We start from the raw sequence: 15339 nt of genomic DNA on the forward strand, positions 1-15339 counted from the left end.
CATGCCCTAACCTTAATAGTTTTAATTTTTACCTTTATAAACAGATGAGGGCTTAATCACTTCCCAGCCCCAATGTCACATTCTCAAATTATCTGGATAATAGCTTTCTCTACACTGTATTGCAAACTGCAGAAGAATAAACATGATGTTAGGCTTAATCTCTCCTCTATACCCAGAGGGTGTGGCACAAAGTAGATGTTCAATAAGTATTTTTATATGAATGACAGTGAATTAAAAAATAGTATAAAGTATTAGAATGAAACTTCCTACAATTTACTTAGTTATAGGTCAGAAGAATGGTACATTTGGTTTTTTTAAATCCCTTTGGGATTTTTTTCTTTTTAAGATTTTGGAAATGTAACTAATTTCAGGGTCTAACAGAAGCTCTCAGCCCCAAATATTTTCTTAACTTTCAAAGGAGGTGTTTAATGCAATTTTTAAAACAAATATGTGAGCAAAATTTGCATAATCAAGAAAATTAAAACAAAAGGTACTCATGGAAAGTCATTTTTAAAATGACTTTAAAAAAAAATAAATTAAATAAAATAAAATGACTTTAATCATTAAATTATTTCAAAATTTCAGTCATTTAAAATGGTATGTAACAACTTACCATATTCCTTTTCATTTACTTCAGAGATGGGTTCAGAAATAACACTGCAGAAAGAAATGGCACTTGCTGCAGAGGGATTCCGAGAATGCCCCATGTGGTGAGGCACCTTCTTCACGTTCTTTAAGGCTTCCTCAGCTTGCTCCTGTTCCATTGCAGCAACCATATCTTTATATGCTTTCCTGGCTTCCTCAGTGAGTTCTACTAACTTATTAAACAGGCTCTAAAAAAAAAAGAGAGATTGCCTAATCCATTTTGTGTTATACTCTTTATTACCATCATTAGCAATAAATATCTCTACTGTTTCAGGGCTGGATACACTTTCCATCAGCACAAAATCCAAAGGTATGCAAACCACAGAACTCTATAAAATATTGTAACTTATTTTCTTTTTTCTCTGTAACTTATTGATTCTCACAAGTCTGAAGCAAATTCTTGATTCAGTACTAGCCACTAAATTATGCACTATATTAAAGTTCTTGCAGAGTTTATTAACTCAACAGAGTTTACTAATTCAACAACTGCACCCTATAGCATCTAGCACTACAGTGGGTAGACAGACTACTGGAACGGCCACTCTGCTCTCAAGGAACCTTCTATATGGCTGAAAGGAGAGGACAGGAGACAGTAACGCACAATACCTTAAATACCCAGAGATGTACAAAGTGTTTAGCTTTTGGAGGAAACATCTAGCTGCTAGGTATCAGTGAAGAGTTCATAAAGCAATGTGATGCCTGATATATGCCTTGAAAATCTGGCACAGCATTCAGGGGTGGAGACAGTGCATTTTTAGCCAAGTATGCAAAACCATAAACAAAGGCACAGACTTTAATAAAGTTCAAGGCTTGTTTGGGGAGCAGTGAAGAATCTCACATGGGTTTGAATATAAAAGAATGGGTGTATGCAGGGTGATGTTCAAGAATGTAGAAGGAGATGGCAGTCTCCATAGGAATTAAAAGCTCCCTATGATGTTTCTTTGTTGAAAGAATGCTTTAAAAAAAAAACAAACAGAAGTCAAGTGATTGGCTAGCTAGTGTTTGGCTAGCTGGGCCTTGAAAACAATGAAAGGCAAATTATAAAAATTGAATAAAGAACCTAGAAATACAATATAGAGTTAACTAGATGTTCTTCCATCAGCAAAACAGAATGAACATGAATAGAATTATCAATCCCAGTGAAATGATAAGTAATGGAGCACACATGTGTTAGTAAAACAGCAAAATTCATATAGCATTACAATTGTACTTCAGTAACTAGGAGGTATAACAATATCTAAACCAAACTGAAGTTTCCACAGTCACAAAAAGATAATCAAAGAACAACTCAGTGGTTCGTGTGTGTGTATGTTAGTCACTTAGTCGTGTCTGACTCTTTGTGACCCCATGGACTATATCCCACCAGGCTCCTCTGTCCATGGGATTCTTCAGGCAAGAATACTGGAGTGGGTTGCCATGGCCTCTTCCAGGGGATCTTCCTGACTCAGTGATTGAACCCGGGTCTCCTGCATTGCAGGCAGATTCTTTACCATCTGAGCTATAGAAAAGTCCTTTTACTGGTTTTTACCTCACAATTTAACAACATTCTACTCCTCTTTAATGTCTTGATTTAGTATCATAATGCAAAATATATACCCACACATTAAGTAAAAAATTTCAGATGGTAGATACAATCTGGCTACCTGTAAGAATATGTTCAATTATGTACATAAAATTATGTTTTCAGAAAATGGGGGAAAAGTACAACACAACTATTTTTTTCTAAATAAAGCACTGTCATTTAAGTATAAACCATAACATGAAAGCATGGTTTAAAAAAAGTGCCATAATGTTATGGAAAAACACGTGTCTATAAATTAAACCTGAGAAGAAAAAACATAAGTAGCATGCTTTACCCAGCTGCAGCTTAAATGCTTTATAGCAGCAGGTACAGTAAACACTGTTGCTAATTGTTTTGATTTTTGAAGAGAGGTAGGTGACAGTAGTATCAAAAATATATTCAGGATTTACTTAATTTTAAAAGGGAAGGAGGATGGACTCCATTAAAAACATGTAACATGTCATAAATATTTCTTTGCAATATTCAACAAATCAAGCACTTAAGTGAAGCCAACAAAGAAAACAGGCATATGGATACACAATTTTGAGATTTACATTGGTTTTATAATACAATAAAACACAGAAACTGTTGGAAGTAAAATGATAGAAAAGAAAACACAATTGAAGCGAGAAGCTGTTAGGGAATAAAAGTCTCTAGTATCAGTGTAAAGACCGAAAGTTTAATTCAAAGGTTAGTCTTACTAGATGGTAAATTTAACTTAGATGGGCTGCCATATTTACTACAGTAGACACTCTTGACAGTGTATCAGCATTTCCTTGACCTCCATTCTTTGAAAGTGTTTGGTAAACAGTAACTCACCTACCTCACAATGGAAACGGCAAGTAAAGCAATGGACAAATAAAACTGGCAAACATTTTATAATATAAAAGCATTCAAATAACTTAATACATCTAATTGAGTAAGAAGTCAACACAGCTAAAAACAAACATGTCTACTTTTCCTGATCTTGATCCTAGTCCACAAATTTGAACAGTGAACAAAAAAGGACTACATTTTTATTATGTGTCATTTGTTGTTGCGCCGAAGTAGCTGAAGATTCCCACTACACTAACAGGAACCAGCTTGTTCACACAGCGACCTAGAGCTTTTCTTCCAAGGGCAAACACAAATGGAATTTCTTGTTCCCGTGCCATGGCTATAACATTATAGTCATTAGGTTGTGTCTGACTGTTTTGCGACCTTGGGGACTGTAGTCTGCTGGGCTTCTCTGTCCACGGGATTTCCCAGGCAAGACTACTGGAGGGGGTTGCCATTTCCTTCTCCAGGGAATGCTCGCGACCCAGGGATTGAACCTGCGCCTCTAGCATTGCAGACTGATTCTTTACCACTGAGCCTATGTGTCTTTACCATAGAGCTATTTATCATTCAAATCCTCAGATATAGTTTAACACAGCAGGGAGATACACATCTACTACACAATTTATTAAACGTTTATCACCTGTTCGTTTCCGAGTAATATGAAAGGTTGTCAGACACAAAGACAAGGGGCCTGCCCTCAAGAAATTCAGTTACACGAAGAAACACAAGAACTACAGCAAGGCAGTGCTGACTCTATAACTGAGAAAAGCACGGGCTCCTGTGGCAAGCACAAATGTTAATTACATGACTCTTCAGAGTAGGTGGGTACACAGAAAATTTAATGGGAAGTGGGAGAGAAACTGAATAAATAGGGGGATGGGACTATACAAATATGGGAACTGGAAAGGAAAGACAGACACTTAAATATACACAAACAGTAAGGCTGAGAAGAGGGAAAACTGTTCATCAGCAGTGTCACAAAATACTTTAGCTTCAACTGCATATAAAAGTCTTATTTTATGCACCAGATTGTATACTATTTATTTATTTATTTTAGTTCTACCACTTTATTGCTACCAACCCATCTCCCTCCACCCTCGTGCACACATGCTCAGTCATGTAATCCCATGGACTTCAGCCCTCGAGGCTCCTCTGTCCATGGACTTTTCCAGGCAAGAATACTGGAGTGGGTTGCCATTTCCTTCTCCGAGATTGTATACAATTTAAAACAAATATAACTGAAAACACGTCAATGTAAAAAATCACAATAAAGTCAAATGATACACTAAAAAGAACCCCACATATTAAAACAAAACAAAACAAAAACCAATTTTATGTTATCAGTTAATAAGCATTAGTTTAAATAAGTAACATTTACTTTATCATTTAGCAGCTCCAATGGGCAAAGTTTGTGTTAGCAGACTATGAGAGGAAAATAACTATCATAGGTGAAGAACTGTTCTCTCAACAGGTTTAGGAATTTGGTTTTCTAAAGGAAAATCCTCTCCAAATTAAAGGGTTCTTTTCTCACTTGACTCCTAATAGCATACAATAAACCCAACATATAAACTGAAGAAAATTATTTTACATTACACAATACCGGATATCTTTACCCAGCAATTATATATATTATCAAGTACTACATATCTGAACCCAGAAAAGAAAAAAAACCCACTGAGGCAGAAATATGAGCTAAAATCTTTTCAAAATGCTATAGGATTAACTTACACAAATGTTTTCAACACTAAAAAAGGAAATGTAATACTCAAGAATTTTCCACTCATTCCTGGAGAGTCACCATATCACTTCTGCAAATTCTCAAACACAACACTGGCATGTGTCCAAGGAAAACGTACTGTGGGGGTGGTGGCCGAGGGCACCAAGGGGCTGTGTCTAGTCTTACCTCAGCGCCGAAGTAGTTGAAGATTCCCACTACACTAACAGGAACCAGCTTGTTCACACAGCGACCTAGAGCTTTTCTTCCAAGGGCAAACACAAATGGAATTTCTTGTTCCCGTGCCATGGCTATAACATTATAGAGAGCCTCATCCAGGCCACCTGAGACATATAGGTTTTATTTTAGTTATTTCCTAAATGAAGCTATTTCAGCACCCTAGAGCTAAAGCAAAAGACACAGCAGCAAAGGATTCTATGAATGCTTGGGGTCACTTAGGCTGTTCTACACATTTTCGTATCTATGGATAGAGGTACATATTTTCTTTCTCCCCAATTAAATACCATATTTCTGTAATGCCAGTATTTTTGTTTCCCCACAGGAATTAGCACAACAGGAATCAAATTTCAATATAATCAATACTTTCCATTTTTTTAATTAATTATAATTGTTAATAGTAGCTGATGCCTTTTATCCGATCTCTCAGCTCATGTAAGCCCCCCATCACAAGCAGGAAGACCGATTATAAATGACTGTTTTTACTAGTATGTCTCCCCTGTGCAGAATATGCCTGTTACTGCTATTGATGCATCTGTCTACTCCAATCATCAAAAAGGACAAAAAAGGGTGCATGACATGGTACAAAGTACTTGTGTGCTGGCTCACCCAAAGGCCTCTGTTACTGCTGATTTCTGAGACAAATCTCCACCATAAACAGAAGCAGACACTTTTATCTTTTTCCTAATTCTTTTTAAGAGAAAAGAGCTATCAAGGGTAATGTGAAAATTTTTAAAGTAGTAAACTTGTAAGAGTGCATTTCTTTACCTCTGTAAATAAATTCTACTGAAGAAATTTTTACAACAAAGGGGACACTTGGTTGGCTCAACCTAAATCCTTCACCAGGGTTCATAAATGGGGATTTTCTTTACAATCTGATCTCAATTTTATTAAAATGAAATAAGTGAAATATTTCATTTTCTTTACTCATATTCAATATTATGTTTTATACCTAAACTCTCCTAAAGAAGACAAATGGCTTCCACTTTTAAAAGTCACCACATATTCCACAATTATACCACATAAATATCAAGACACTTCAAAAGTAAAATGCTCATACCTTTGGATTGGATCTTTTCACAATTTGGAGAAATTATCACACACTTGATCTTGTTTAACTTCATATGTTTCGTAACTTCTCTAAGACCCATAACCAGCCGTCTCCTTGCTTTTGCTCTCACAGGGTCCTTTTGATAGATGCGTTCCTGGAAGCTGACAAGCTCTTGAAGAAGAAGAGTCACACATTCATCAATCTCTTTACAAAGAACCTGATTACAATACCTGTAAAGGAAACCAAAAATAGGTAATTATAAAATTATGTAGGAAAAAAATACATCCAGGAACAGGTTTTCATTAAAAAACAAACAAACAAAAAACCAAGTCTTTAAAATCTCCTAAATACTTCAGTCAGTGAGAAAAATAACGGAGTTCTTGTGAATTAGAACAGATTGGCTTTTACATAAAGGACAGACCTCAGGGAAATACTATCTAAACACCTAATTACTAAATTCCTAAGGGTATGAATCAAATATTAGCCTTCTATTAGATAAAAACAGGCATTTTTTGGTAAAGAGATAATGCATAAAGTTATTTTATTCCAATGAATACCAAGGATGCCTCTAATAGGAAACAGATTGATTTCATAAAAGCTAACCAAATGCCTAATACCAACAGTTCATCATCCATGCTTGGATATATCACAGTCTCCAGGCACTGGCTTCCTGAACCATAAAAATAGGGATGACAGCCTCAATGGTCCCTCTAACTCTGAAAATCTATGACTAGAGAAGATGAATTCAGTAATTAAATTGAAGTCAAAACCAAAGAGATCTTCGAGGTAAAAGTCACATGCCCTTATAATGGGCAAAACAACTGAATGGGGCTCTCTGTGACAGAGCCACAGCCCAGAAAACCGGAAGTGAAGTGCGAAGCCATCGCAGTCCTTAATTTCAAGGGTAAGGAAGTCATTCAAGTTAAAGTAAGTTCAGTTCAGTTCAGTTGCTTAGTCGTGTCTGACCCTTTGCGACCCCATCAAAGTAAACTACTTATATATTCTACTTTGCTAGTTCTCATCCATAATCTCTATCATAAGCAGGTATTTAACAAGGAGAACTGGGATAATTTCTAATCTAAGAATGCTGGGCCAGCAAATTGCCACTTGTAAACAACATTATATGGTGGGAAAATCCAGGCTTGCCTTTCTCTAGTGAAAAAAATAATGTTGGAGGTCTTTCTAATGTTTATGTGAAAAATGCTTATATACTTATGAGTATGGCATTACTTCAGAACGGAGGATACAACCGGACAGATTGTACACAAGATTAATAAAGTACACAAAATTAAGGAATGCAATTAAAGAATAAAATGCCAAAAAAGCAACTTTCTTTATTCTGCTTTTCTTCCAAACTGTTTATTTCATACATGAGCAAAATTTTATTCTCCAAGTATTTACTTGCCCTACATCTGTTATTTGACACTTAACTAATTAACTTTTCAAATCTAGATGGTAAGTATTTGCTCAAAACAGTAATATAAAAAAAAGGAACAGAACAAACCAATGTGGTTTGAATTCACACCCATTTTATTCTTACCCTGGGATTCTTTCATAAGCAAGAAAGAATAAAGGTAAAATTAATTCATCTACACAAATGTTCATATTCCCAAATCCTTCAGAGCAATGACCATCAGTTCAAGATTATTCACAGATGGGCATTTTAAAACTTAGAAATATACACTTAAAAACAAATAGCTTTAGGTAATAGGTTGACTTCATATAGTAGGGTCTTAGAATTGTCATTGATTAGAGAGTTTTTTTGAAGGACATTATGAACCAAAAAGCAAAAGTACTGGAGAGGGAAGATGTCATAGTATGGCATTTTATAGATAAGCTCTAAGAGGCCAAATTTCCTAGGGATGAACACTAGTTGCTATAAAAAGAATATTTATTGTCAAATCACTTTTACATGAACACAGATAAAATGTTTTCCATATAATAAAACCAGCTGTTAAACTAAATCTGAAAGAACTTAAAGATCTCTGGTATTGTTGGCTCAACCCACCAAGAAACAATAACAATATTAAATTCAGAACTACAATCAAGATATTTAAACTATTCAACCTCAATAAAGACTAAAACTTACTCTCTAAATCTTTTGCTGTGGATTTTGGTTATTGTTGAAGATGCCATTGGACTGCCTATCCCAGAACTAGCTGGAGAGCCTTGGGACACAGGTGTCATACAGTATGGAGAGTTTTGACTTGCTGGAGACAGGGACGTATCACTGGGCACGCTCAGTCCAGTATCTGTGGAGAAGTTGGGTGAGGAGAAAGAATTTAGAAATTTCAAATGCTGAAAAGTCCTACACCAATCAAAACAACTTAGAATGGCAGTATCTTTTGTATCACTTTCAAATTCTCCAGAAGCTACCAAGTTGGGCATTGTTCCTATCACAAACATTTCTCATATACTACAAGTATCAAATCTTCCTATTAGGTCTTAAAATATACTCTGAAAAAAATCAAGCACAGCCTGTACGTCTTCACAGAAAAGATGAGAGACGGCAAAGCAACCTAAAACACGTACCCTTAGAGGATCTAAACTGAAGAACAAGGAGACATGTCTGCTTCTGCACCTCTTTCCGGATCATATTACCTGTCTCCTACATTTCTATTTTTCCACCTCTTTCTTAGAAATAATTTTTTAAAACTGCCTTAAAATCCCCATTGCTGCTAGCAATGATGGTCCCACCTCTCTCACTCCCTCCACACCACTTCCGATTCTCCAAGCACCACCCAAGTTTCTCTTTCATCTGGTCTCTGCTCCTGTGCTCAGGTAGCCACATTTGTCATCTTTTGACTCAACTGCTTCCTTTAGTTACTGCTTCCTTCTCAAACAGATGAACTCAGGAAATGAGTTAGTATTTGTCCAGTCCATTAATTTGCAAAATTACATATATACCTTATCTCTCTGCTAGATTGTAAATTTACTGTAACAGGGACAGCCCACTACATAGCTTTATTACATTTCCTGAGCTTCCAGCCCCCACTCCAGTTATTAGAGTACACACAGCAAGTATTCAAAAACACTTGTTGAATGAATGGATAAATAGGTAACACCCAAATACAAAGGGGAAGATGTTTAATTGAGAGTAAAGGGGAACCCTAACCAAATATATTGGAACAATTCTTAGAAGTAAATTTATTTTTCTAAATCCAATGGAACATTGCTACTATATCTACGTGTAAATCGGATTTAAATAGTTTGCTGAAATTTGAAGAACAAATAGCAGTAGAAAAAGGGACCTAGTCAGGTGTCTCCCAAAATCTTTCTTTCACAGTAGTAGAAATTTTTTAAGGTATCTGCAGTTGGCCTGAAGTCCAATTTGGAATCATGTGCTGGCTACCCGCTGTATGGGACTGAATCCTATCAACCCACTGGACTCCGCACGGCAATGAGCTTTACAATTCTCTACTCATTGTGGCATGTGTGTTAATTCCACAAAATTAACTGAAAAATATCTGTGTACAAGTGGACCTGTGCAGTTCAAACCTGCATTGTTCAAGGGTCAACTGTAGTCCTGCAAAGAAAAGACAGCCAACTGTCTTCTGGATATAAAAGAAGACAAAATAAAAGGAACTGTGACAGTTACAGAGGAGACATTAGTGAGATCATAATTATGAGAGTTCACAATAAATTCAGGATTTAAGCCTCAAAACTGCCACAGACCTACTATTAACACCTGCCCCTCCTGTAAGTATCTCCTTACAGAAGCATCTTCTAAATAAATGCTCAAACATAAAAAAAACTTAGATAAAACATGGAGCATATTTAGGAGAGTAACTAGTGATGTGCTGTTACCTACCAATTAAAAAACTCTGGATCACTTTATGAAAAGAAAGGGAAAAGGAGTGATCTTACCTTCCTGGGAAACAATCTCTTGCGGCAAATCATCAATAAAATCTAAGTGCATTTCTATTGGTTCCTCAGATCCCAAAAGGCTGTGGTCCACAGTTAAACGGCCCTTCTTTTCCTCTCTTTCTTTCAAAATAACCTAAAAGTCATTACCAATCTTATATTACTCTTTAAGTATGTACTGAATAATTAAAATGTTCACTATTATACACTTAAAAAATGGACATGAGGATTTTGTCTGGCTATGTGGAAACTGGCAAAAAGGTAAATGTAATTTTAGGCAGTGAAGCTGAAGGAAGTACTATATCCAAAATAAAGGAAGACAATATAATACTACAGCTATTAAACCAGATCTGCTTCATTGTTTAAATCCTAGTTGACAAACTAGGGCTTCCCCCAAAATGGGTAAAATAAAGCTTGGAAATCAGACCACAGAGTTACATTAGATTTATTTGGTTATGTATTATCTCATCCTGCTCCTCCTAATAATAAAACTGAGTTAAAGAGAGCAGATATTATCCCCAACTTAAAGACAAAGAAGATAAAGGTAAGAAAGGTTTGCTAAAACATAACACTAAGTACCAAGTTGGTACTAGAACCTCAGGCTTCTGATTCCTAGGGTCCAAAGTTTTTGGATACCTAAATGTTTAATTTTTTTCTCTTTAACCTTACAGACAGAACTCATTCTACAGGGCCTTGGTCAACACAGGAAAATAGTCATGATGCTGAGATGCTAACCTCAAACTAACTAACTAGTCATCATGAAGATGCGTGCTTAACATACTTTCCACAATAATTTGTTGGCTAAAATGCTACAACTACATTTGCAAAACAGATTTAAACCCTTATTTATCCTATAAAATAAACATCCCCCAGTTTTGATTTACCTTTTTAAGTGCTGTGGGCCGTTTTAGTTTCGCAATTTCCTTTTCTTTTCCTTTTTTTGCTTTAGAGGAAGTAATGTCCAAAGAATTAAAGGATGTCAAACAGGGCTGACTTTTGGTTAAAGGTTTTCTGTTAGTAGAGTCTTTAGTGTGAAACGAAGCTGCAGTGACCACTAAAAGCAAACAAGAACATTAGTTTTACTCTTATGGCCAACTCCACATACTTTCAAAATTTCTAATGATAAATGTCTAAGAACAAGAACATCCTTTTCTTGTGGAAAACTGACATCATAATAACAGAAGCAGTATATGGCCGTGCAATGTCCCTCAGATACAGCTCCAAAGAACCATTCTACCTCTGAAATTTCAAAACTCTGTACCTCTTCTTATTGCTAATGAATCTGAGAATGACCCTCATATAAGGTAAGTACTCTGTCACTCCTCATTTCAGCCTGTCGGTAAAGAATGATGATTTTCCCTCTCAGCTGTATTCTTCAGTACTATTCAAGCAATTCGTTTATGCCTGATCGATCGTTACCCTCATTCTCCAGTGCATACCGCCCATCCTTCAGTAAACCTTGCCTCTATTAATCATCTCAATCCTCTCACTCTAGCAGAAAAGCTTTCCTGTCACTTCCCTGAGCAGATGCTTTCCAATATCAGCTTTTAAGCCACCTGACAGGAGGCAGCAGGCATCCTTACTCCCACCCTAGGCTCACCAACCACCTCTGCTAGCAATCCCATCTCGGGATTAAATTCCTCAAGGGTTTTGCTCTATCCCTTCCCCCTTTAATCTTTCAAGTTCTTCCCTAACTCCCCAAAAGAAGTTAAAACCTTCTCTCCATGAAAGGATGAAAAACAGCAGGCACACCAACAAAACCTCTCCCCTGACTGGCTTCTAAGGCACCACCACTCCCTCTCCTCTCTGTAACTTCCAAACAGTCAGCTTTCCCACCACTTTTCAAATCATTATCATCTGGCCCCTGCCTTACCCACTTTCCTGAAACTGCTATTGCCCAGATCACATATAATTTTACAACCGCCAAATCTAATTCTGAATCTTCGCTCTACTCTAGTTTTTTCCTTCCTCTTTTTGAAAAGTCTATCCTCATCTTCCATTACATTCCATTCTATTTTTCTTACTTTTTCTCAAACCTGTTTTTCTGGTTCTTTTTCCTTCCATGTTTTAGGTCTGAGCGTTCTACATCTTTTATCCTAATTTTTCTTTCCCCTGACAATCTTATGTATTTCCAATTACAACAATCATCCCTATTTGAAATTTACTGACTTCTAACCTGAACTTCATACCTAACTAAATAGGAACCACCAAGATCTCCCTAACTTACATTTCAAATACAACAGGGCCAGAGTCTGCTCTTCCCAAGAAAATTCTTCTTCCATGATTCTTGTCTATTTGGAATCATCATATCTCTTACCACCAACACAATGCTCTAAGTCAGAGAGTCTGGAGTCATCTTTGACTTGTTTCCACATTCCATCAATTAAAAAATCCTAGTAACTTTCTCAAAATCCTTTTACATCTTTGCCATAGTCCCATCCTTCTTTTGGACTTCCCAAGAAAGCTGACTTCTTTGTAATCAACCCTTACCAATTTAAACACAGTGACAGGTTAGAGATTAATCTCACTTTTACCTGTCAAGAACTTTACTCTCCCTTCAAAGTCCAGTTCAAATCACATATGAAGTCATTTGTAACATCCTCCCCATATGGTCCTGTTGACATAAATCACTCTTTCTTCTATAAGTTCATTAAACTTTGCTGGCACCTTTCCCGAAGCACTGCTTTTTATGAGCTTTGTGTTTATGTCTTTCTGACTACACTATAATCTTCTTGACCACAGACATATCTTAATCATATCTGTAATTCCACAGTTCCTGACACCATGCTTTGCATGTAGATAATTACATTTGTATATATTAACATGTGTTAAATGAATCAAAGTTATAATAAGCCACTTGAAGTATCACAGACTAATGGTCTTTTCCCCTAAATAATTAGTTACACGTTACTGAGCACTTTACATGTATCATCCCATTTACTCCCTCAAAACAATCCTGAAGCAGGTACTGTATTATCTCTATTTTAATAAGAGGAAGTTGAAGCACAGGAAGATTAAATAACTCGCCAAGGAAATATATGGAAGAACAGGATCCAGGAGATAGTTCAAATCCAAAGCCCCGCATGCAAGCCCTAGACCACACTGACCCCGAACACTGTTAATTCTCAGTTCCATTTCCCAGGCTCCTTTGCTCTTAGTAAGATGTTACCACCACTCTCCCCATCTCAACAGCATGTAACTCTAAAGCCTGGGATGTGCTCAATATTTTTTTTTTTTTTTTCAGTTCTTTTTTTTTTTTTTCAATATTATTTTTATTAACAGTTACTCTAAGCTAAGGTTCATACTGGATGGGTAATTAACTATAGGTTTAAACATTTTGCACACACAATTAAAGCTATAAACTGTTACTTATCTTTTTGTTTAAAAATAGTAGATCCTTTATACAGAACAAAAGAAACAGAAAATTCAATTCTGCCTCTCAACATCAGTGCTTTTTATTGGTGCCTTTCCCTTTCCTTTATTTTATTTCTCATCCTCTAAAACAAAGACTATGAAAGCAAATAAGGGAGCACTTCAAAGCTGCTGAGCCTAACTCTGATGAGGTCTGTTAAAATACACTGTTTCAGGAGAAAGCGAGATCATTTTCTCCCTCGGAATCCCACTCTCTTTCTCTCACATACACACAAAATTTGATCAAAACTCCTAGGTTTGCCATTTGGTTTTAAATTGGATAATTTAACAGTTATAGAGCCAAATTACTTGTGGTCCTTACTGCTACCTTCAAAGTTGGTTAATGATATGTACCAACTGACAAATCTGAACAGAGATCCAGAGGGCCTGAGGGAACACACTATACTGATGCCTGAGGGAAGACAGTTCCAGGTAAAGCACAAGCCTAAAGAACGGAGCTAGGAGCACATTAGAAGTGTCTGTGGAACAGCAAAAGGGCTGAGTGGCTAAAGCAGAGTGTGCCAAGGGAGAATGGTGAGGAAGGGCAAAAGGTAACAGGGTCAGCTGAGATATGACTTAGAACTCCAGCTTCACTCCAAGTGAAAAGAGGAGTTACTAGAGAGTTTTGAACTTATATTTGAAGAGGATCACTCCTTTAAAGATAGACTGGGGGTTAGGGTGAATGAAAGGTAGGTAACAGTGTGGCAGGAGAGGAGCTACTGAGTAATTAGACTCTGGATTTTTTTTTTTTTTAGGTATATATAATTTAGATGAACAATATCCAAAATATATTACCAAAGTCAAATAACATACTGCTCAGATGAATGACATTACCTGTATATGACAGAGGTCTGGTGTTAGTAATTTGCCGTGCTTTCATGGCTTGCTGTTGCTTTTCCAGAGCTGCTAACATATCCCCCAAATCTAGCTGCACAGGTGTTTTATTCTTTTTTCCAGCTGCCTTTGATAAAGCTTCCTGCAAGATAAATATGAAAACATTTTTGTTATAGTATGAAAATGTGACAATTTAAGGGAATTCCCTGGCAGTCCAGCAGTCTGGACTCCATGCTTTCACTGTGGAGGGTGTGGGTTCAATTCCTGGTCAGGGAGCTAAGATCCTGCAAGCCATGCGATAAGATAAAAAAAAGTGGCAATTTAAGATAATTATATTTGTCACTCTTCCATCCACCCTCTCCCCAAACCTACCAAATAAACTACCATATTTATTCATAAAAATGACTACATACCTGTAGTTTTTTTTGCTCCATACTTATTTCTGAATATTCTTGAGCGGTGGCAAGGGCTGCTGCTAAAGCTTTCTTCTTTTGACTTTTTGCACGTTTAGGAACTGAGGTTGTAATGGGAATTGGAGTCTGAACTATATTGATTGGTGAGTTTTCTGGTAAATCATCCAACTATGATAACCAGAGAAAAACATTTTTTATTGAGTCCATAAAAGTCTAATCATAAGGAAAGACAATCTAGAATGTGAGAAGTTCTCAAGTATAACTGGGCTAGACTGTTCAAAAGATTCAATGTCATAAAGAACAGTGAGGTGGTAGGACCATTCTAGACTGGGAGACTGGAAAATGATAGTGACAAAACAGCATACTGCAGTAGGTAATATAACCATCTGGATTCTGTACTAAAAACAAAAGAACTCCAAAGTAAAGTTTTGTAACAACTGGGGAAATTTTAGCATGGACTGTACACTGCATGATGTCATTTAATAAATGATATTTACTTCTCTGAAATGGAACTATGGACTTCAAAGGACAGTGTCTGTTCTGGCTATGCTGAAAATACTAAATCAGTCCTAAATACGGTGTTTCTTCAATACCATCTGCCCAAGTCTTTATACTTCCCTGTAGTATTTCTTTCCAACACAATCATGGCTCAAAAGATTCATACATTTTACTTATCATTTTTAAAAGTCACTTACTACTTTTGAAGAAAGTTTCTGCTGCATATTCTCATCTTTAGCATTTCCATTCTCACTTAGTTCTCGAAATCCATCTTCATCCTGAAATAGTTCCA

At 36.5% G+C, this 15339-nt stretch overlaps 1 protein-coding gene across 1 annotated transcript in view; it reads right to left on the reverse strand.

Moving 5' to 3' along the window:
- The window catches only part of SECISBP2L (SECIS binding protein 2 like), a 55899-nt gene that overhangs the window by 12982 nt on the left and 27578 nt on the right, over nt 1-15339 (reverse strand). Inside the window, exons 9-17 of the mRNA XM_061157102.1 lie at nt 15245-15325; nt 14550-14717; nt 14137-14278; nt 10776-10945; nt 9895-10027; nt 8117-8279; nt 6037-6257; nt 4929-5083; nt 614-833 (exon numbers count right to left, since the gene is read on the reverse strand). Coding sequence (XP_061013085.1) covers nt 614-833; nt 4929-5083; nt 6037-6257; nt 8117-8279; nt 9895-10027; nt 10776-10945; nt 14137-14278; nt 14550-14717; nt 15245-15325 — 1453 coding nt within the window. The remainder of the gene's footprint in view (nt 1-613; nt 834-4928; nt 5084-6036; nt 6258-8116; nt 8280-9894; nt 10028-10775; nt 10946-14136; nt 14279-14549; nt 14718-15244; nt 15326-15339) is intronic.

This window comes from Dama dama, chromosome 12 (genome assembly GCF_033118175.1).
Source record: "Dama dama isolate Ldn47 chromosome 12, ASM3311817v1, whole genome shotgun sequence".
In the NCBI taxonomy this organism is placed as follows: Eukaryota; Metazoa; Chordata; class Mammalia; order Artiodactyla; family Cervidae; genus Dama; species Dama dama.